The sequence below is a fragment of the Notolabrus celidotus genome, chromosome 20, assembly GCF_009762535.1.
Source record: "Notolabrus celidotus isolate fNotCel1 chromosome 20, fNotCel1.pri, whole genome shotgun sequence".
Taxonomy (NCBI): domain Eukaryota; kingdom Metazoa; phylum Chordata; class Actinopteri; order Labriformes; family Labridae; genus Notolabrus; species Notolabrus celidotus.
Window position 1 is genome coordinate 25,166,762 of NC_048291.1, and position 22,944 is coordinate 25,189,705.

A 22,944-nucleotide genomic window follows, 5' to 3' on the forward strand; every position below is an offset into this window, starting at 1 on the left:
AGAGTCTTCCCAAACTGTTGCCAACAATTATTTTTGCACAGTCAGATGCTGCAGAAATATTTCCACCATGTAAAGACACGCACTTTTTTAACAGCTGCACAAATTAGGACCTGGGATGTGGTGTCTGCATACTTTTGGCCACACTGTTGGAGTAAAGAGAGACATTTGTAGAGGGGTGTGTCGCGCTGCTTGCATGCGTCACACATTACTGTTAACAATAAGTGTAAATCATTTTAATTATCACTTCTTCACATTGCATCAGACCTCACGTGAGATTAAAGCAGAAGGGAAAGTGTGTGTTTATGAGTATGTGTGTGTGTGTGTGTGATAGAGAGAGAGAGAGAGAGGAGCAGGTTGTTTAGTCTTACTGCAGGAGTATCAGGGCTAATAAACCAGAGGGTGGACGAACCCCCCTCTCTCTCCTCTCCTCTCCTCTCCTCTCCTCTTGCCTCCTCCGCAGTGCACTTGCAGCTGAGCAGCACTCCGGACAGGACGGTCTCCTCCTCCTCCTCCTCCTCCTCTTCCTCTTCCTCCTCTTCTTCTTCTCTGTGTGTGGTGCAGCTGAGGGGTGCACCTACAGTCGCATCTGACTCCAGTGCAGAGTGTCCCGGGTGGTCGGACGCGTGACGGTGCGGACTCATTGATAAAAATACGCGCTGGGATTAAAATGAGCACTCCTGCTGCGCGGCTCTCCACCTCCTCCTCCTCCTCCTCCTCCTCCTCTTCTTCTTCTTCTTCTTCTTCTTCTTCCTCCTCTCCTTCCACATAGCGTTGCTTTCTCTGCACAAGATCTGATTTTATGAGACTCCAGCAGGCGACGCAGGATGACTACTACCTTATCGCTGGTGATTTTGTGCGCTTTGGTGAGTAATCTGCACTGGAACTCGTGCGTGCTTGCTTTGACACTCATGCAACACAGCTTCATCCCTCTGTAGGAACTGTAGTTTTAAATGATTTCATGCACTTTGTGAGATTCATTGAGCTTTACAATTATTTATTTAATTCAAAGGAATGATGATTACTAATCCAGCTGAGACTTTTTGGGGTAGTTTTTCCTGACTTTACAGACCTTTAATACATTTCCAACCATTTTTTTGATGCATGTGAGGTTACCATGATATCATTACTCCGGTTAAAATATGTGCTGTATTAAACATGTGGTATTTCCCCTCAAAAATGCCATATTAAAGGACTAGTGTGCCATTTTTTTCTGCAAAATACGCAGGTGGAGGCTCATGCTTTTGGGAATCTGTGTTCAGCTCTTGAGTGACCCAGCACTTGGTACTTTGGTCATTATTGTGGTGATGTTAATAATGGAAGGTCTTAAATGGTTTGGTTGCCTCATTGTAGATGTTCCTTATTTAAAATTTAAAAAATCCTTATTTACTTTGTGCATTGCCTTTACACTGCTTGGCAGTACCTGCACCCAAATGGACTTGAAGCACTTTGTTACTCTTACTGATCTTGTTTCCTCTTGTCTAGATCTTTGCTTGTGTTGTTCTTGTTCTCATATGTACGTCGCTTTGGATAAAAGCGTCTGCTAAATGACATTGTAACATTGTAACATTGTAACAGGTGGCAGCTGCAGCATCACACTAATTGCAGATTTGCTTTAAACACACTATTCCTAGGTTGTTTCATGCCCTCTTAAGCTTAACCTGCACATGCATACTGTACAAACCCTCCTCCCTTGAGGGTTTCACCCAGGCTGGAAAAAGTTGGACAGCTCTGCGTGCTTGAATCTGGAAAACAGAGATTTCTGCTTCACATTGGACTGCAATCCAAAACCCCCAGGACCTGCCTGCTCTAGGCTAGTTTTTCCTGACTTTACAGATCTTTAATACATTTCAACCCCTTTTTTATGCATGTGGTGCTACCATGGTATCATTACTTTAGGTTAAAATATGTGCTGTATTAAACCCGTGGTATTTCCCTCAAAAATGCCATATTAAAGGACTAGTGTGACATTTGTTCTGCAAAGTACGCAGGTGGCAGCTGCAGCATCACACTAATTGTGCTTTAAACACAGTATTCCTAGGTTGTTTCATGCCCTCTTAAGCTTAACCTGCACATGCATACTGTACAAACCCTCCTCCCTTGAGGGTTTCATCCAGGCTGGAAAAGTTGGACAGCTCTGCGTGCTTGAATCTGAAAAACAGAGATTTCTGCTTCACATTGGACTGCATCCAAAACCTCCAGGACCTGCCTGCTCTGCAACTTAGCCCACACTTTTATGAGTTAATGTTTTAATTTTGGGGGGACTGAAATGAGAAGAGATAAAGAATTCTGCAGCTTATAGGAAGGAAAGTGATCCATTAATTTTTTATATCCCACATGAGCTCGGCTTCATTTTTTGGCTGAGAGCATGAGGCTCCTCTGATAATGGGGAAAAGTTGATAAGGCAGGGCAAAAGTGCGATAAAGCTCAGAGCGGAGGGCACATCCTCCCCTCGCTCTGGTATGTCCACAGCAGCTGGTCTAATTGGACTGTGCAGCTCTCGGTCATCATGTTAACAGCCCTGCATGTGAGAGGGGACACTCTGTTATGACAGCTGGTTTGAAGGGTGGCAATGGTCGGGTGCTCTTTTGGTGGAATTAAATTTAGAAATAAACCCTCAAATTGACCATGAAATTGGGAAGAGGACAAACCGAGCATATCACAACTGGGTCGCCGTATGTTTTTGTGTGTGTGTGCATGTTCCTGCTTCTGCTCAAACAATTTTCCTGCTGAATTTGCCGGTAATCTGTGTCTGAGCTGAGTGGAATTCCAGAGAGATGTCACGGGAAAAGGAGTTGACGCAGCAGTCAGGGACATGAATCCTTCCCTTGCAGGTACAAGAGGGAAAATGTCTAAGGGATTTGGGCTGCATCCAATGTTCGTTTTTCCAGATAAAAACTTTAGCTCCAGTGAAATGCTCAAATAGAAAGTGAGGTTTGAGAGGAGACGGTGAGAAGAATGTGAGCAAGACATGGTATGTGAGAAATAGGGGCAATATTGAGCAAGAGAGAGAGGGAGAGGGAGAGAGAGAGAGTGGGCTGCTCACTACATCTGTTTCTGAATGAAAGCAGGGACAGCTCAGTGAGGGGGAGGAGGGGGAGGAAGGATGGACGAATGAGAAAGACAGAAAAGACTGAATTGATGTTTCAGCAAAAGTAAGTGGAAATGAGCTTTTTCCTGGTTACATAATGAGAGCCAAAGGACATAAAAGTGTTTCAGTGTGATGACTTTCTTTGTTCTGAAATGTCTGGGTTTGAATTCCTTTTCATTGAACATTTCTTTACAAACAAGTCTGAGTTCTATTGCTTGGCATTTATATCTGAGGGAGTCGAGGAAATGCAACAGGGGAGGAGGAAGGGGATAACTGAGCAGATCGGACACGATACGAAGGATGAAGGAGGATGTAAATTGAACATGAAAGACACAACGGGCATAGTAATACTTATCTGTCAGGGAAGATACATAGTAAAGGTGTGTTTATTTACAGTCAGCAGGTGTTTAAGGTGATAAAATGTGTGATCAAAGCTTTCTGATTTGAAAATGACTTCATTACTTCAGTGTTCTGTGTCAACAAACTGTTTCACATCAGTGGAATAAAGGCCCCAAAAGTAACTTTTGTAATATTCCTTTAAGACTTGATGTTCAAAGTTTAGGTATGTGTCATCCTAAGGCACATTGTAGTTATTTTGAACGCCTGTTTTAAACATTGGGGACAATTTTACTCGTTTCTGCTCCTTCTTTTAGGGGATAGTGGTTCTCTTTTAGCATTTGCAATTATTTTCCCCACAAACAGGAAGTCACCAGTGTTTGTTTGTGTGACTCAATGATCAAAAGCAGAGGTTAAAGTCCCCACAATAATAGAAAAACAGATGTGTGTGTGCCAACCATCAGGATCTGAGGTTAAAGTCCCCATTAAGATAGAAAAACAAGTGCATGTGTCTACAGAAATGATCAGAATCAGAGGTTAGAGTCCTAGCAAAGATAGAAAAACAAGTGCGTGTGTGTGTGTGTGTGTGTGTGTGTGTGTGTGTGTGTGTGTGTGTGTGTTTGTGTATGTGTGTGTGTCTAGGCTCAGAAGTAAAGGTTATGGGTCGCTAACACATGGTGTTTGGTGTGTGTGCGTGTGTGTGTGTGTGTGCGTGTGTGTGTGTGTGTAAGTGCCAATAATTGAAAGCAGAAATTATAGTTCCCACAAAGATTGAAAAACAAGTGTTTATGTTTGCATGTGCATATGTGTGTGTGGGTCTGTGTTTGTGTGTGCATGTGTGTGTGTGTGTACTAACAATGGGAAACAGAGGTTCTCTCACCTTTAGACAGTAATTAGGACGGGCATGTGTATAATGTCGTGAGCACATGATTTAATGTAACTGCCTCGGCTGAAGCGTGTCAGAAGTTTACTATTAGAGCTGATGTGCCTTCAGGGCAGCTATTAGGGCAGTTTAGCTGACTGCCTTGTTCAAAGTGTGTCTAATAAAGGTGGAGACAACATGATTTATGATGAGTCCTGATCGCGGTTGGATTTAAAGGAACAGGTCAGACACCTGGCAGTAATTTTCATCAATTTGTTTTGCTGTGTATGTTGAAGTCACACCGGTCTCATTCAGTGTGTGTCAGTGTGTGAAAGTTTGCTCTCTCTCTGTGAGTGTATCCATGTGCTGCCCTGATGTTCTGTATCTCTGTCCCGCTGTGCCAGGTGGCGTTAGTGTTGGGGTCCAAGACAGAGCGGGCGGTGCTCTCCTGCGACAGCGGCGAGTACACAGCCAGCGGGGAATGCTGCGAGCAGTGTCAACCTGGAGAGGGAGTGGTGAAGAAATGTGGAGCTACGCAGACGTTCTGTGCGCAGTGTTTGGACAGTGAGTACAGCTTTGTTATTGTTTACATCTAATCTGTACCTTTATTAATCATTTACATAAAAAAAAAGCTCCTGCAGATTCCGTGGCTCTTTACAAAAAGAAATACTAATAGGTTACAACGATAGATTGCATATTAAAACGGATGTTGTCATTTTGGATTTGGGTGAAGCCAAGAGAATTACAGCTCCCCCTGCTGGCTGGCTGCAGTACAGCTCAGAAACACAGCCTCTGCTGTTATTCCACAGGGAATGTAGATCAAACAATACAATTCAACACACATCAAATACATTTTTAGTTCTTTCATTTTAAAAAGAAAGATGACATATGCAAGTTCCCGCAGTTCTGTACCGGATTAGCAGAGTAGAAGAAGAACAGCGAGTGAAAACCAAGCAGCAACCTCCGGTCTCAAATGATGAGGCCCATGCGGAAGTGTTATAAATTGCAATACATCAAGCATCCACTTGAGGCTGGCTGCAGAAACACCGGAAACCACATAGACATGAATGGGAAAAATCTTTGCAGCATTAATAAACATGTTTACTGCCTGGTTCAAAAAACGGCTTGGCCCTTTGAAGCTAATCCCTCTAATGGCACACACTGTACAGAGGGGGGAATTTTTTTCTAACATGACGGTTCAGAAAATATTAAGATTACCAGTTTTTGCCCAAATAAGGACATGACTGACGTGACTCCCAGTCGGGAACACATAGCTATAGGCTAAGAGGCTCACACTACGTCACACTCTTCCTGGTTGAGTTCAACATTTCCAATATGGCTGCCGCGGTCAATTGGCTTCCAAATAGCTCTCAGGAACAGATGGGTGACGTCACGGATACTACGTCCATATTTTATACAGTCTATGGTGGCAAGGCACTGATTGGGGAGTCCCAAGATGCCTCGCAAAAATCAATACAATCTTAGAATGATCTGAAATTGCCTCTTTTATCCTTTTGTTGTAAAAACATATACAAAATTTGTAGATACATTTTAGATACAACAATGTAAATATAAAACGTCTTCATTTTTCCTTCTTTACTTTGTTGCCATGTGACCCCTAAGGAAATGATCCTGCTATAGCCTTCTTTAAATCACAAAGACATCTCTAGGTTTTTTGATTGGCCGACTAGTTCTGTGAGCAACATGTATCCACATCAGGACAGTGGGGGTCTCCAGTCTCTGGCACAGAATAAAAAGTTTGGGAAACCCCTGCTCTACCACAAGAGTCACTGAACTTTCCAAAGCTTTAAGAGTCTGCTTCAAAACTTCACATGAATCTGATCTGATGTGGACTGTGTTAAATGATTACATGACATGGGACTATCACTGACGCAAACGCACAGTGTCCGATGACCCCGCCTGCACCAGGTAGTCACACTGACACTGGAACATCCTGTGATCACAGAGCCACGTCCTCAAAGCTCCTACAAATATCATGTTAAAATTACAATTTTCTCACAATCATAATGTTTTCAGAAGTCTGTCTTCAAGAGTGATTTCAAAGGAATAAAAAACAGCAAAATAATGTTCACTCCTCCACAAAGTATTACAGTGATAGTAATCTTAAATGTAAATGGATGAACTCAACAAGTCTTTTTTAACTTTCTAAATAAGCTAAATGATCCGCCCTCAGTTTTCTGCTTTTATGAGGAACAGCATGCTTTCAACAACATGATTACTCCTCTCATGTACCATCAGTCGTCAGTTTTATGCTCTGAACTGTTGAGAACTTCCTCTGTAGTTTGTGGTGTTCAAAGAACTGAAAAACACAACAGTTACATGTCTGTCCGCAAACAATATCCACAAACCTCACTGCCTGCAGTTTTCCTCTTTAGTAAAAATGCGGTCTGAGTGAAATCTGCCGACAATCTGTTCAAAAAATCTGTTTTTTATTTCACTGATTTGGATGAAGCAACCCTGAAATAGATAAAACAAAACAGCACTTCAAAGATAAATATGAAGAATCTTGACTTTGCAGAAACTCTGTTTCCTGATATGTGTCAAAACTTAACTGGATTAAAAATCAAATCTGGAGACGATCAGATTCAGTGTAGACACACGGACAGTGATGCACAGCTGCAGAACTACACGTCACCAGCAGCATGTCACACCACACACACATACATTCATGTTAATGCAAACTTTCAGCACTTACATCATCTTTACCTTCACATCCACTTCTTTTTGTGTGCTTGGCCCTGAACTCCAAACAACGAAGAATATCGAAGCCAAAACAAACTCCTATTGTCCAATTTGTATGAAGTATCTGTTTTGCTTCGACTGTCTGGATAAATAAAGCAGGAATTCATATGTTTGATTCTTATAAGTGGGTCCAAATGTGTTCGCTTACATCTCAGCTCAGGCTGTAAACCATTAGCACTTGCTCTATAGAGGAGACCTGGGAGAGGTGCCAACAAGAAGAAGAAGAAGAAGAAGAAGAAGAAGAAGACATGGAAGAAGAAGAAACGCTGGCAGCTATTGTGCTCTTGTTATTTCTTGGATATATTTGCGTCCTGGTTGTGCAGCTCTCCTTGCCCTTTGAGATGCTGCTGTATGTCAGAGAGCTAAGTAAACGTCAAAGTATAGGTCACAAGCATCGCTGCATAGGTTAGGGGGGACAAGACAGTTGTAGCACACCCTGCAGTGTTACCTTTTTGAAGCACAGGCACATTCAGTGTCAGTGACAGGCACATGTATCAGAACTGAAACAGAGCACTGTGAGAGCGTTCTTCTGAATGCATTAAACGTTTAGGCTCATGCAAACAGTGGCAAATATTTCATGTAAACAAGACCAGCTTTGATTTTTTTTACAGCAAAGGCTCCTTCTGCAAAAAAAACCAAAACACAACAATGCTTCACTGGATCTAATTTGTGGTAATGTATTAAACTCTGGAAGAATGCTGCAGGCAGGCAGGACCGCTGTTTGTACAAAGAAAACTGATACTCTGATTGTCCTTGGACTAATCTCTGTGTTGTGTTACGTTGTTGAGAATCTAAAGTGTGGCTGATTTCACCTCTTTCAAGTTTTTTTATTTTTTCGCCGCGGGGAAATCAAGAGCTGCAGCATCGGGCACAGGGGCAGGGAGCCAATTCTCTACGTCTAAAGCGAGACAGCGCCACAGGGTGAAAAACAAAAAAAAGAGAAAAGAAATAGGAGTCAATTTCACATAAACCAACTCTGTCAAACTGAGCCAACGTCGGAATGGGAACTCACAGGCGTGAAATTGACAAAAAAATAGGTCCAGGTGTAGAAGTTTGATAGGAATAGAGCCGACTTCTGATAGTTTTGCATCTGTGCTTTTCAAAAATCTGGTCACGGCTGAAGCTGGAGAGCAGGCAGGGTGGTTAATCGTCATAATCAAACGTTGCTTTTTATAGTGCTCAAGAAATTTGTTGAATGGAGAAGCAGCTTGAGCAGTCTGGACTCTAATCCAGTTTGACGTCACAGGGTTTTCTCTTTCACTTCTCTTTCCTGCTGTAAACAGCGGTCAGCGATGCGCAGACGGTAACCCGCTGCTCCGTTACCCTCTAGCGTGGGCTGGAAATCACGACTCCACTTCAAATGAGTATTTCTCCAAACCTCTCTCCCATCCCTCCGCCCCTCCCCTTCCTGTGAATCCCACCAACTCATGTCGTGTCTCCTTTTTTCTCCATCCTGTACTCACTCCCATCATCCAGAACCCCCTTCTCCCCTCCTCCCCTTCCCTATTACTATGACTCATCGTCTGTATTAGTGGATAAAATGGCATTAGAGAGCCAGGCACCAAAGGGCACGATCTGCTCATTCATTATGCATACTGTTACATTGGTGCATCTTTACTCATTTGATCCAGCTAATTAAACCATATTGAAAAGCCTATTGTGCCTCTAACAGTGAACAATTATCCCGCGCTGCAGTACAGGAACAGTATTCACCGCTGATAAACACTCAACAATTAAACTCAAATATTCAGGAGGCTGCTTTTAATCCTGGCGTGAATGCCTTTCAATATTGTTTTCGTCTGATAAAATCTTAATGTATCTGAGGCTCACTGGAGCAAATAAACAACCCCGCTGAGGGAATTTGGTGGTTTGCAAATCATTTTAAATTTGGTCTCATACCTGCCTGATTTCAGCTGCTCGACAGTCTGGGGTCTCCTTTTTATATCATCGATTTTATGATGGGCCAGATGTTTTCAATGGGTGACAAGTCAGGGACTTAAACACCTGGGGCCTCATGTACAAAGGATGCATATGCACAAAAATGTGTTCAGATGTATCAAGAGTGAAATGACCGTGGAAATGTGCGGTGCCTCACGCCAACTCCATGGCTGGCGTACGCACGTTTCTACAGCTGTTGCGCACAAATTCATACATCTGGATTAGGGATGCTCCGATAGATCGTCCACCGATCATTATCGGCCGATTTCTGTGAAAAAGTATGTGATCGGCGTATGCCGATCAATGCCTTCATTGCCGATCACAAAAAACCATCACCTGTGGCTCATACTTTGCAGCCTGCAGCCCGAAGAGGACCTGTGTGTAATGTGCCCCCTCCCCTTTTCCTTCACACTGCGCAGGCACGCAGCGGCAAACCACAACAAACATGTCTGCCGTGTGGAACTTTTATACAGTCTGTAAGTGTGATGTAAAGTTTGCATCCTGCAACACATGCGACGAAAAAATACCTCGCAGGGGAAGCACGTTAAAAAAGCTTCAACACAACCAATTTAATAAGACATTTAAAGAGCAAACACTTGGCGGAGTATGGTGAGGTTTTGAGGCTCACGGCAGTGAATGAAAAGAAGACAGCCGGAGCAGCATCAGTCAGACGGCAGCTAACAGCCCACGGTGGCTACACTCGCCTGTATGAGCGTGACAGTCAGAAGGCTAAGCAAATAACCCGAAAAATAATTGAATCGGGTTAGATGAGCTTTTCTCAGTGGTGGAAGACACCGGGATCCGCCGACTGCTCTCTCACTTGGAGTCCCGGTACGTGCCACCGGGACGTAAATAATTCACAGACGTAGCGCTGCCAGAGCTCCACCAGACAGTGTACTATCACATCGAACGTCTGCCTAAAGAAGGAATCCCATTCTCTGTAAGTTTCACAAGTTTCAAACATGGCATATTCAGAAAGACAAACTTGTGAGATATATTGTCTTTTATTTATTTGACTTTGTGCACTATTTAGCCTGTTGAGAGCCTTAATGTTTCCAATCTGTTAAAGATTGGGTTACATTTAAGTGTCTCTCAGTTGTCCTTTTGACTGAATAGTTGCTGCATTGTGCCTGCAAGGTTTTTTTTTTTGTATTTTTTCTCTTGAAGAAATTAGTAAAAAGACGTTTTTTTCTAAATTAAGGAGATTTTATGGTTCCTTTTTTCCCAGATGATGTAGCACTCACCATAACTAAATTGAAAAATGTACAGAAAATCCATGTGATCGATATCGGTGATCGGCAGTGATCGGCACTCATGGCTGATCGGTATAGGAATCGGCAGCATAAAATCTGATCGGAGCATCCCTAATCTGGATATTTTCGTGTGTACGACGTTTTCTGGATTTGAGCGTACGCCATGTTTCTGTCTTTGTACATGAGGCCCCTGGACTCTTCTACTACAGAGCCATGCTGTTGTGATACATGCAGAAAGTGGTTTGCTGAAATATGTAAGGTCTTGTCTGGATGGCAGCTCCAAAACCTGTATACAGTGTCCAGCGTTAATCATGTCTTCACAGATATGTAAGCCTCTCATGCAATGGACATTTATGATCCCATACCATCAGGGATGATGGCTTCTGAACTGTGTGCTGACGACAAGCTGGGTAGTCCCTCTCTTGTCTTTAGAGCGGAGGATGCAGTGTCCATGATATCCAAAATGAATGTCAATTTCTGATTCGTCAGACCACAGGCAGTGGCGGTTCTGGGGAGGGGCCAACAGGGGCCAGTGCCCCTGTAAAACTGGACCCTGTGGCCTCCCCCCTCCACACCAAACAAATATTACACAATAAAAAAAGCTTCGGTATCACATGCGTGTGGCACTTGGTTCCAGTCCCTTAGAGCACTAAGGGACTCATGTTGAGTGTAAACATTCAAACAGCTGCTGTCAGTCTGCATGTTGATCTAGTACACAGTAGTATATATGTCTAGTATATAGGGATGCCCTTCTCAGTCTCTTTTGTCAGGGTTGAATGTGTCCCTCTGACAACACCCTTGGCCCCAGACTGGCCCCCCCAGTAAAATTGGTCTAGAACCCCCACTGACCACAGGACAGTTTTCCACTTCCTCTTAATCCATCTTAGATAGATCCAGGCCCAGCGATTGCTCATCATGTTCAAATATGGTTTCCTCTTCTGCGGTCACAGACGATGGTTTTTAGAAGGGATTTGTAGCCCATGCAGTGATTTCCACTACAGAGTCACGCCTGTTCTCAACACAATGCCACACGAAGGCCTAAAGATCACTGCCATCCAGTATTGGTTTGGACCTAGTCCGGTTTTGTACAGAGATGTCTCCAAATCCTTTAAATCTTTTAATGATGCTATGTTTTTAGATTTTACATTGAGTAACATTTTTCTGAAATTGTTGAACTATTTGCTCACGCAGTCTCTCACAGAGTGGTGAACCTCTTCCCATCTTTACTTCTGAGGGACTCAGCCTCTCTGTAAGGCTCTCTTTATACTCAGTCATGTGACCTTATTGAGTTGAGAGATATTCCTCCAAGTTTTTTGCATCACAAAGCTTTTTTCCATGTTTTGTTGTCTTTGTCCCAACTTTTTAAAAATGTGTCGCTGGCATCAAATTTAAAATGAACGTATACTTTTCATAAATCACTAAAATCTTTTAGTTTCAACATTCCATATGCTGTCATTGCACTATCTTTGAATACTTATAGAGTTTGATTGATTTGCAAACCATCAAATTCTGTTTGTATCAGCAGCGTCACGACTATTTTGGAAGCACGGTCGTACTAAATTGAGATGAGTGGATTTCTGTGGAAGCGAGAGGCTGAAACTCTGACCTCACTTGAGGAACTTAACCTATAAATACATATTCTGAGATGCAGAAATCAATAATTGAAGAGTAGAGTTCATCACATCCATTTCCTGTTTCACGGTAAATATGGGTGAATCTTTATTTATAACCGCTAATTCCCCACTTCCTGTGTGTGTTACCCCCTCCTATCCCCCCCCTCCCCCCCCATGATCCCGGCCTCGGGACGAGTGCCAGCGTCAGCAGCGTTGAAATATTTATCAGTCTTCTCCAATTTTCTCTGCTGTCATGGGAGACAAGATGAGTGGACCGGCCTCACTTAGTGAACCTTTCAGGAAAAACTTGCCCTGAAAACTGATTGAAGATTTAGGAGAAAGAAGGCCATGAAGTCAATGTAGCGTTGAGAAAAAGAGTCTCTCCGGACAGGACTGGGAGTCAGCGGGGATTTGAAAGCTGAAGGAAAAGTAGAACCACAGCTTCGTCTGACGAGAGCTGGAAACAGTGTCCAAGGTTGGATCATGAGGGATGAAGAAAGAGGAAGAGGAGATTTGGCCCTGGCAGGTCTTCAGTGGCGATGGCATAAAAGAAACTGAAAGCTCAGCACAGGATACACGAGTACTCCTTTTTGGTTTCCTAATAATAGCTTTGGTAATATCCTCAAACACCTGTTTCAAATCAGCAGGGAAGCCAAGAAGAGCAGTGAAGCAGGGCGATAATTACTCACAGAAATGCTACATGTTTATGAAGACAAATAAAGCCGTCACGCAGCTTTCCTGGTGCTGATACTTTGTTCCCAGTCAGCACATAACAAGGACAGAAATGGTGTTTCAGCTGAGATGTACACCGCGACACAACAGAGTGGGAGAAATGGCCGCCCCTCACTAAAAGCTTACACCTAAAGTGCTGATTGTGGAGATCACGGGGCAGTTTTAAGGCCGTCCTCAACTACATTATTGATGACACTAATGGGAGCAAAACACATCAGTGTTTTGAGGGGGTCTCTTTAGAGGCTGAGGTGGCACATTTTAAGTGCATCACCCCTCCTCCCCGTTACTGCAGCTTCTTCTTTCACCTGGCCCTTTTTTTTTTTTTTTACTGCTGATCTTCTGGTCATCACTCAGCTGGGGACAGTTAGAGAAAGCATCATATTTTATTAAAGAGGACACTCTCCACCTGATTCCTGATGACCTTTTACTTTCTTTTTTTAGCCCCAAGATGAAAGCGCTGACACATAAATCTCAAACCCTCACACAGATACCCACTCCTCTCCTCCTGTGCCTGTTGAGTGCTCTCGCTGCATATGGTCGCGTTTAAGAACGTGTTTACACACAAGGAGTGGAAAGGGGCTCATGCATGCAAGCTGAAATTAGTGAGGAAGCCTGCGCGCTGAGGGGTAATTGAAATGAATGAGCAGAGGTTTACCGGTTGAGCCTGACTGCAAAGAAAACAAAGACTTGGAGCTCACAGATTCAAATAACCATTTGCCTCTGAGGTCTGTTATTTGTCCGTTCAGTCAGTGTCACACAATCGTTTGCTTCTGCCTCCAGACACTCATAAGAGCAAGAGGTGATAGCAGATGGAGAAAAGACTGAATCTGACTGTGTGTGTGTGTGTTTCCTAAAGGGAAACTGAACTCATCTACATCCCTAACCTTTCCCCCTTGCAGTCGTACGTCAGCACCTCCTTAACACTTTGATCTCTGTCATGTTTCCAGACGAGCCCACCCTCACAGAGAGTTTCCGATTGAGTCAGAAGCTCATTCAAGCGAATCCAGCAAAACTCAGACGTCCCGCTCCCTCCCCAACCTGCCTCTGTATCACTCCCCTCCTTCTGCTCTCTTCAGGCTGCCTGTATAATGTGACAACCTTCATCTACGGCTTCTTAGCCGCGCTGCTGTTTACAAGGTGTTTAGAGCTCCAGCCTGTGCCAGTGTTTACTCGCCAGAGCAGCTTACGACGCAAAGCCAGTGCTGGGACATTGCTGCGGGGCTTTTCACACTGACAGTATGCTGTTTCTCAACACGTCACCCACCAGGCAGGAAGAACACTCGCTCGCAGACATATGCGACTGCAGGAAAGTGTTGTACCGCACATCAACAAAGTCAAGTGGCTTTTTTTTTTACAACTCCACCCTTTCCAAATGATTCATCACCGAGGAGACTTTAACCAGTGTTGACTGCTGCACGCTTCAATATGTGAAACAGGCAGTTTCTGGTTTAACTTAAACATTCTTGTCTCATGATGACACTTTGCATGCAGGATGCTTAACTCCTTGCTGCACTTTATTACCCTGGAGCTTGTTCTCATGAGCTGCAGGAGTAAGCCACACACATGTTTAGATGTTGATGTTTGATCTGCAGCTCTTTGAAGGTCAGCGTTCTCATGTTCTCACTGCAGAAACCTGAAAAGTGAAGCCACCGTCATAGCAGCCTCCTTATCCACTTCCTTCTTCATTCAACCTCTAAATTACTCTACAGGAACACACTCCTCCTCCTCTTACTGGATGCATAATTCAGCAGTTATCCAATTATATCTGAAAATAATTCTATATGAACATGCAATATTGATGGATTACTTGCTGCTAGATACTCGCAATGTAAGAAAAACTGAATCAGAGGTCGTCGTGTCCTCGGTGATGAACCAAGACGAAGCCTTCTGATGCAAACGTTCCCTGAGAATAAATCTGATCTGTATAAATTACGGGGTAGTTAGTCAGCAGTGCTTTACATTGTTCTGTATAACACTGATCTCCACAGCTTGAGGGCGGTCGACTACATCACAGTCAGTGTTTTGGAAATGCATCATTTGAGCAAAAGTTCTTAACACCTTTGGCTAAAAAGTTGCAAAACTCAGCTGCACTTTATGCTGTTCAACAAATGCTAGCATGATAAGAATCAGATTTTATTGTGTTAGTATCATGAAAGAGCATCTCATAGACTTTAAGAGTATCGGACGTAGTATCCGTGACGTCACCCTTCTGTTTCTGAAGTGCTGTTTTGAAGCTGATCGTCTCCAGGTGCCATATTGGAAATGCTGAACTCAATCTAAAAGCATCCAAGCTAGTGTGTGGTAAAGAGGCGGGCCTTTAACCTTTTTGTTTACAGCTACTGGGTGCCCGCCTGTCAATCAGACAGTAATGCCCTTATTTGGACAAAACTTGTAAGTTTAATATCTTCAAAAATATCAAGTTATATAAATAATTCACCCTCATACAGTGTGTGCTGATAAAGGAATTAGCTATTAAGATAAGATAAGATAAGACAGTCCTTTACTCGTCCCACAACGGGGACATTCAAGTGTCACAGTAACAGAGTAGACAGTGCAAAAAAAATATAAAGCAAACAAGAGCCTGTAAAATATCAATTATTAAAAAGTTATTAGCAATTAAAATTAAAGAATTAAAAATAAGCATATCTTACAACATATTATTGGTTATAGACATATATATAAATACATATACATATATATCAGACATAAAGTGTTTTTTGAACCAGGCTGTAAACATGTTTATTTCTGCTGTAAAGATCGTCTTCTTTGAATGGGTGTGTATGTGGTTTTCCAGTGTTTCTGCAGCCAGCCTCTAGTGGACGCTCGATGAACTGCAGTTTTTAGCACTTCTACATGGGCTTCATATGTTAGGTTGCCGCTTGGAACAGCCTTACATAGCTGGCTAACAAAATAACAACCTGACGAATGGGTGGCCCCACAGAGGAACAAACAACAATGGCCTCATTATATGGCCTTGGTATTAATCATACAGCATCAAAGCCAGATTTTTTATTGACTTACAAAGTTTACACCGCTGTGAAAAGATATACTCACATGTGAAAATGTTTTTGCTGAGGGGACAGGGCGAGTCGTCCATTATTGAATTTATATATTTTGCACATTGACATGTTGGGGAACACTGATTCACTGTTTTCTGAGAGTTAGTCAGATGATTGTTACTACTACTTCTAAGGTGTTGCATAAATCATAACTCAAGAATCTTAAACCTTTAGACCAGGGGTGTCCAAAGTACGGCCCGGGGGCCAATCACGGCCCAAGGTCCATTTATTTATGGCCCCAAGCTTCCATCTTAAAATGTGTTATTTATAGCAAAGAAATTAATCACCTTCTGAATCATCTGAACATTTGCAGTTTCTTTCTACAAACAAAACTAAAGTCAATCCAGAAACGTCTCAAAAAGCTTCATATGGACTACTTGTCTAAAGCCAAAGCTCTGGGAATTCTGCAAGACGGCAATAAAGAAGAAACACAAGAACTCTTAAAGCTGACAGGTTTTCAAATTAATGTTTTTATCATGATGAGAAAATGTTCTTGATGAACACTAAAACTTCAGAAGACACAAAAGAGAACACAAGACAAGCTCAAAATGATGAAATTGTACAGAAAAGGCAAAATTAGTACATGAAAATTGTTCAGAACGCAGGAAAATAATTATTTTGTTCTTAAAATGTTGTCTGCTGGTCAGAAAAGTCTAAAAAATAACATAAAAAAGAAGTGTGATGAAATCCAGTATGTGATCCTGCCATTGGAAAATAATGAGACGATATTTTCCCTACATTGCCTGACCCTAATGAAAAACATTTTCCTCCAGAAGAAGAGAACGTTTGCTCATGTGTACATGGTTTGTGGAGAACTGAGGACTTCCTAGTTACTGATTTATTGAGAAAAAATGTAAAATAATTTTTATTAAATAGATATTTCATATATAACTTTTATGATTCCTAAGTCTCAGTAGGATCCACTGGCCCTGAGGTATTCTGACAACATCATATGTGGCCCTCTTTGAAAAATGTTTAGACACCCCTGCTTTAGACAGAACCAGGTTAGAGGTTTCCCCCATTTGTATTTTTTAAGTTAACAGAGCTAATGTGACAGACTGACACTTCATATTTGGCAAAATGGGCAAAGTGGTAGTAAAAAAAATCTTCTTATCTAACTCTCAACAAGAAAACAAGGAAGCTCATTTTGCAGATTGTCCCTCTTGTCCTTAAAGTCAAAGAGCGTGCATGCCTTGATTCAGAGTTTTCTTTAAAATTGAATGAATGAACAATTCCTGAAAACTACAAATTATAAACACAATGTCTAAACGTCCAGAAAGAAAGAAATAGACGTGTGCTGTTCAGGCTCCACTGATTAAAAGATGCTGCATGGTTAATGTCTTCAGTATATTTATTAATCCATCTTTATATTTTTATTCTCTCATTGAAAGTTAGAAAATAATTCCAATGGAACATTCTTCACTTTAACTTCTTATAATCAAACAATTTAAGACATTTTTTTTTTACCAATGGATTGCAGCAGAAAACAGAGGCACACAAAATATATTTTCCCCAGCATCCCATTAAACCTTATTTAGACAGAAGTTCATTCACACACCGTGAAGCCTTTAATTAAGTGATCAATCAGGGGATTGCTCGATCACTTTGCTTTAGGTTTTTCGTGTCCCAGCATCAGTGTTGCCATGCTGATGCTCTTCTCCCTGTATGACTGAGATTAAAGCAGTTTACTCAGCACAGACACATGGAGATCGATATCGTAATGAGCGCAGCAGGCTTTTGACTCGCTTCAACACAAGAGCACCTTTCTTGTCTCTGAGCACAAATCACTGAGAGCCCAGTGGATCAATGTGTCCTCCCTTCTAATGAATGTGCAGTAAACATGATTAATGTCATGAGACGCACTGTTTATCCCTCTGTTTATCTCCTCGTATTTCCTGCTCTCTCCATCGTCTAACCTCCTTTGCTCTTTGCCCCCTTCTCTCGTTTCCTCCCTCTCACTTCTGTGTCTCCTCTCCTTCGACCTGTCCTCTCGTCTGCAGGTGAGACTTTCTCAGAGAACTACAGTCACACGGATCAGTGCCGGCCCTGCACTCAGTGCACCGGCCTGATGCGGATGGAGACGCCCTGCACCGATTCCAACGATGCCATCTGCATCTGCAACTACAACTACTTCTTCAGCTCGATATCGGGCAGCTGTGAGTCGTGTACGGTGTGCCCAGCAGGACAGGGTGTGTACGCTCACTGTGAACACAACCACGATACGGTGTGCGAGGAGTGTGTGGACGATACTTACTCGGACCGGGAAAGCTACCTCGACCCCTGCCTGCCCTGCACCATCTGTGACGAGGAGACGGAGACAGAGCTGGCTGAATGCACGCCGATCAGTGACTCCGTCTGTCACAGTAAGTCTGCTACACACTCAGGTCGCTTTCACACCTTTACATCAAGACCATCAGCCCAGTCCAACCAACACCTTTCACCTCATCCTCATTAAATCAAGACTCATTGCAACCCCACAGACACAAACATGATCTGCTACGAAAGGTAAATCTTCAATGGATCATTTTAAGGTTGGGAAACTCAACATCTTTGTTTGTTAAACTGTTGGTTGCACATGTAAGAAGCCACTTTGCCTCAGACTTGAGAACTAAGATGATAAAGCAAATCATGCTGTGCTTCCCTGCAAGTTATGGCTTTATTTATCTCCTCCAGTGGTCACACAGAGCTCATAAAAGAACAGGTGGTTATTGCCATAATTATCTGAGGCTACAAACAGGGCTCATTTGTCAGAACTGATGAGTGACTGCAGGAAAAAGGACAAAACCAAAGCACCTTGTGTCAGGATGAGAGGGAGGGGACGGATAACCACTAAAATTGCAAACGATTGAATGGATAGAGAGAACCCCAAAATAAAGAAGGCCAGCACAAAGAGGTTCCTTGAATTAAACAAAGCTTTATAAAGATAAGGAGAAAACGAAACCTGACAACCTGAAGACTCAGGAAAACCCCCTGACACAAACTTGAGAACTAAAAGACTGGTGTGAAGACCCAACTTCAAGAGAACAACTTTCTTATAAGAACAAGAGAGAAGGGGCAAATTGCTGGAAATATTTTGTGACGCTTAGGCAAACGAACAATGCAGCGAAGATGCAAGAGATCCACTCACTAACTCAACGAGAACTTGAGTCCAAGGCTGTTTTGGAAACCGCCTACTATACTAGCAGTACGTACTGATTTGGCCAAAATTCAGTATGTAGTATGTGAACAAGAGGAAAATCTGCAGTAATCCAAAACTCCCCGGATGTCTACTGATTCGGGAACATTTCACAGTCTGCACCAGACCAGTCTCCCTCTCATACTGTTTCCCATAATGCACAGCGCTCATTCCGCTTTTTCCTCTTCTTTTTTGACGAGGGGAACTCAGTTTTTCGGTGCTGTGAAAATTATTAAATTCCATATAAACCACTTCCTAACTTTTTAAATCACAAGTGATGCTAAAGAAGCAGTTTCTCTATCAGCTTGGCCGTTGTTTACTTCTGCTTTCCGAAACTGGAAATTCAATGACGTCTGGCTCAGCGTACTGCAGAACAGACCCAACAGATCAGTCATACTACAGACTAAATCCAAACGCAGTATGTAGTATGTAGCAGGCCGTATCGAAAACAGCCCAAGACCTTTTACATGTTGGTCTTGAATATTTCACTCACACAAAGTTTGCTGATATTTGAACATACTTTACAATGACTCTGGGGAAGCACATGGAATAGCTTATAAGTTGAGTTCCTCAGTGGAGGCATTGTGCTATGTATTTCTGGTTATGGGGGCGGCAGTAGCTCAGTCCATAGGGACTTGGCTTGGGAACCGAAGGGGTGCCGGTTTAAGTTTGGCAAGTGGACTGGTCACTTGCCTGGGCACTACCGAGGTGCCCTTTAGCAAGGCACTGAACCCCCAACTGCTCGGGGTGTGCTGGTTGATGGCAGTATCCTCACTCTGACATCTCTCTCAAAGTGCATGTCCACTGCATGTGTGTGTGCATGATTGTATGTATATATACCTAAAACTGTGCATATAGCATGATTGAAAAACAAAACGAGTGAAAAAAAAATTGAATTTCCCTCCTGGGGAAAGTACTTTTCTTCTTCGTATTATTATTTTTTCATTATATGACTGTACTCTTCATATTTTAGATTGTATTAATAACTTAAAGGTGACATATCATGCAAAATGGACTTTTTAATGGTTCTCTACCTGAAATATGTTTCCCTGGCATGTGAACAAACCCCCCGAGAATGAAAAAAATCCATTCTGCCCCTGTTCTGATTTCTCCACCTTTCTGTAAATGTGTGCTGAAACAAGCCGTTTCAGACTTCCGTGTTTTTGTTACGTAACAACAATATCCGGTCTGTCACGGAGTCAGAGCTCGGAGCTTGTTCAGCCCATAGACTGTATAAAATACAACTCAACTTCTCCGTTTTTTATTCCCTGCACACATGTGTGCTAACAAGGAGCTTAGGAGGGAGGCATGCTAGTTGTAGGCTGTCTTAATAAACACAAAGGTCGGTTTTACTCCCCACGTCTGCAGATTTGAAGATCTAGTGGATGATTTTTATTTTTCATGGATAAGTGCTAGCGCTAGTTAGCATAGCTACATAGCTACATGTCGTAGCTGCAGCTGTGTACCAAGACACACGTCGACATACTGACAAATAAAACAACAAGAAACACAGAATCTGTGACCAATCCTTCAGAAAAGGTCCCACTGCCTCTCTGGCAGAAGTCGGTTTTACTCCCCACGTCTGCAGATTTGAAGATCTAGTGGATGATTTTTATTTGTCATGGTAAAGTGCTAGCGCTAATTAGCATAGCCACATAGCTACATGTTCGTAGCTGTGTACCAAGACACACGTCGACATACTGACAAATAAAACAACAAGAAACCCAAAATCTGTGACCAATCCTTCAGAAAGGTCCTGCTACAGGCGCCTCTCCGTCAGGATCAGATTCTGGATCAGATTCAGAGGGTTGAAGTAACGTGATCTCTGAGCAGCCGAGTATATTCAGCCAACATGTAAACATTAGATCAACGTGCCGGACAGCGAGGGCACATCCACTTCCTGAGGGGGCGTGGTCAGAGAGAAAACAGAGTGTTCTGAGGAGGACTGAGGAAGAGGGTTTTTCAGGCAGACCAAAATCTGATTTCAAAGTGTTTTTTTGAGCATAAACTTTAAAGACATGTTTTGGGGACCTCTTAGACCAATATATATTGATGAAAAAAGCGTGATATGTCACCTTTAACTGGTAACGGGAGAGTTAGTCAATTCAACATCCAAAGCTAAGCACCCAGGATCCTGTTTATAAACTTTAAAGCAGTAGCTCCGTCTAATCTTAATTATTCCAGTTTCAGGAAGGGGTTACATATACTTCCCACACCTGCTCCAAATCAGGAGCAATCAGGCACACACACCTGACCCTGCATCGTAATGATTACCTCACAGAACTAGACTGAGCACCCCTATTACATCTTGTAATATTATGTTGTGGGATAAATGCTTAAATAGTGGGGCAACAACATCTTCACTTCACACTTCTCTCCCTGAAATAAATGAGGAGAATTCAAGCACACAAAACTCTCTAATGAAAGAGTTTCTGATGCAACCTTTGCAAACAATTATGTGTTTTGACAGTCAGCAGATGGAGCAGGTTAATGTTAGAGTAGTTCAGTTTTTGGTTTATAATAAAGTCATACATATAATTGCACAGTCCTGAAGTAGGTCTGGTTTGTGTTTGGACCACAGATAAACCTCCAGGGTGAACGTCGGTCGCTTTCAAAGTCTGTTTTGGTCTGTTGGATGAGATGCTGGTTTGTCATTGTCTTTGGACCGGTAACAAACAGGAAGAAAGTGAATCATGGGGAGATGCAGCGAGGTCAGACGTAGATTTAGATCACTGCAAAATAAAATGTAGTTTGGAAAGTGAAGAACCTGTTTTCAGCTGTTCCTGTGAGGCTGTTTTTGGCTTGTATGGACTGATAAGAGTTGTTTCCTCTCTCACTGCCATACCGTCCTCTATTAATCACATGCACAAAGAAGTAATGCCAAAGCTACTATCTAAAGTATCTCCATAAAACAGTAACTCAGTGAGTAATTCCGTTACTTGTTGATGATTGTGACTCATTTTCAGTAGCTTGCCCAGCTCCATCCATTACTGCCCACAAAGAGCACTCTGGTTTCCAGGAACTTCAAGTCTGCGTTGGAGACGTCGTATAGAACGTCTCAATCACAGCTGGAGGTCAGCAGGCTTTCAAATGGCAGGAAGTTAAAAGCTTTAGCATTAAAAGGTCAAAGACTGAAGCAGTTTCATCTCTGAGACAATGAGTGATCTGGAGGGCAATACACAACAGGAGGAGCAGAGTGGAGCTCTTTGTATCTGAGAGGAGAAAATAGCGTGTTACTAAGGAAGCTGTGAATTCTCTCAGGCTGGACGAGGCATGAAATCCACCTTATCAGGAGGAAACCAGGCTCACATCTGGGTGGTGAAATCTCTTACGGGGGCGTTGCTCTGGGTTTCTTGGATAACATCTTCCATTTTTCTTGAAAGCAATATGAGATTAATGATGGCTGTGAAGTAAGGCTTGACATCTGTGGCACTTCTCTCTAAACCAGCCACCCCCCAATCAAAAGAAACTCTTGTTCCAGACTCAGTTTGCGGTCTTGCTCCTTGGAGAAGTGTCTTTCCTTCCTTGTTGTTTGTGAATGCAAATTTTGACCGAAGAAGCTTTTACGCCGTGGGGTTGATTAAATGCCTCTCAGAAAGCGTTTAATAGCAGAAGCTCTTTTGTAATGCAGGGCCTCTTATTGATCTCCTGCATGCATTACCTCTCTGAAATGAACTCTTTAATAGCGCCGTTTGATATGAATGTTCAGATTTAGACTTGAGCTGCTTTAGTCCTCTCCTCAAAGGTTGACCCTGTTGGGGTTTGCAGCCTCAGACGCGTACAGGTATTTTGGATTTGCAAAGTTAATGAACCTTAAAAACCTGTCAACACCCCGTTGTAGTACAGTGGCGGCGGTAGCGGCACATTGAGGGTGTAAATTCCTCCTTTAGTAGACTTTAATAGCGCCGAGTCAAAGGAGAAAAGGACTGGGGAAAGATAAGAGCAGAGCAGGTAGATGAGGTGGAAGAAGGGCTAATAACATAGAAGATGACTTTCAACCTTCTTTCTTCCACATGAGCCATTAAAGGTGCTACGGTTTTGATTTTCACCACCAATGAATCATCACCGCTTTCAAACACCAGCGAGACCTTTCAAATATCAGCCGCTGCTTCAGGCTTTTCTTTT

At 42.7% G+C, this 22,944-nt stretch overlaps 1 protein-coding gene across 1 annotated transcript in view; it reads left to right on the forward strand.

Annotated features, from left to right (window-relative positions):
- The first annotated feature begins 460 nt into the window (after nt 1-460).
- Nucleotides 461-22,944, forward strand: part of ngfra (nerve growth factor receptor a (TNFR superfamily, member 16)) — a 40,358-nt gene continuing 17,874 nt past the window's right edge. The window contains exons 1-3 of the mRNA XM_034710763.1: nt 461-863; nt 4,691-4,850; nt 17,645-18,007. Of these exons, the coding sequence (XP_034566654.1) occupies nt 825-863; nt 4,691-4,850; nt 17,645-18,007 (562 nt within the window). The 5' untranslated portion in view covers nt 461-824. The remainder of the gene's footprint in view (nt 864-4,690; nt 4,851-17,644; nt 18,008-22,944) is intronic.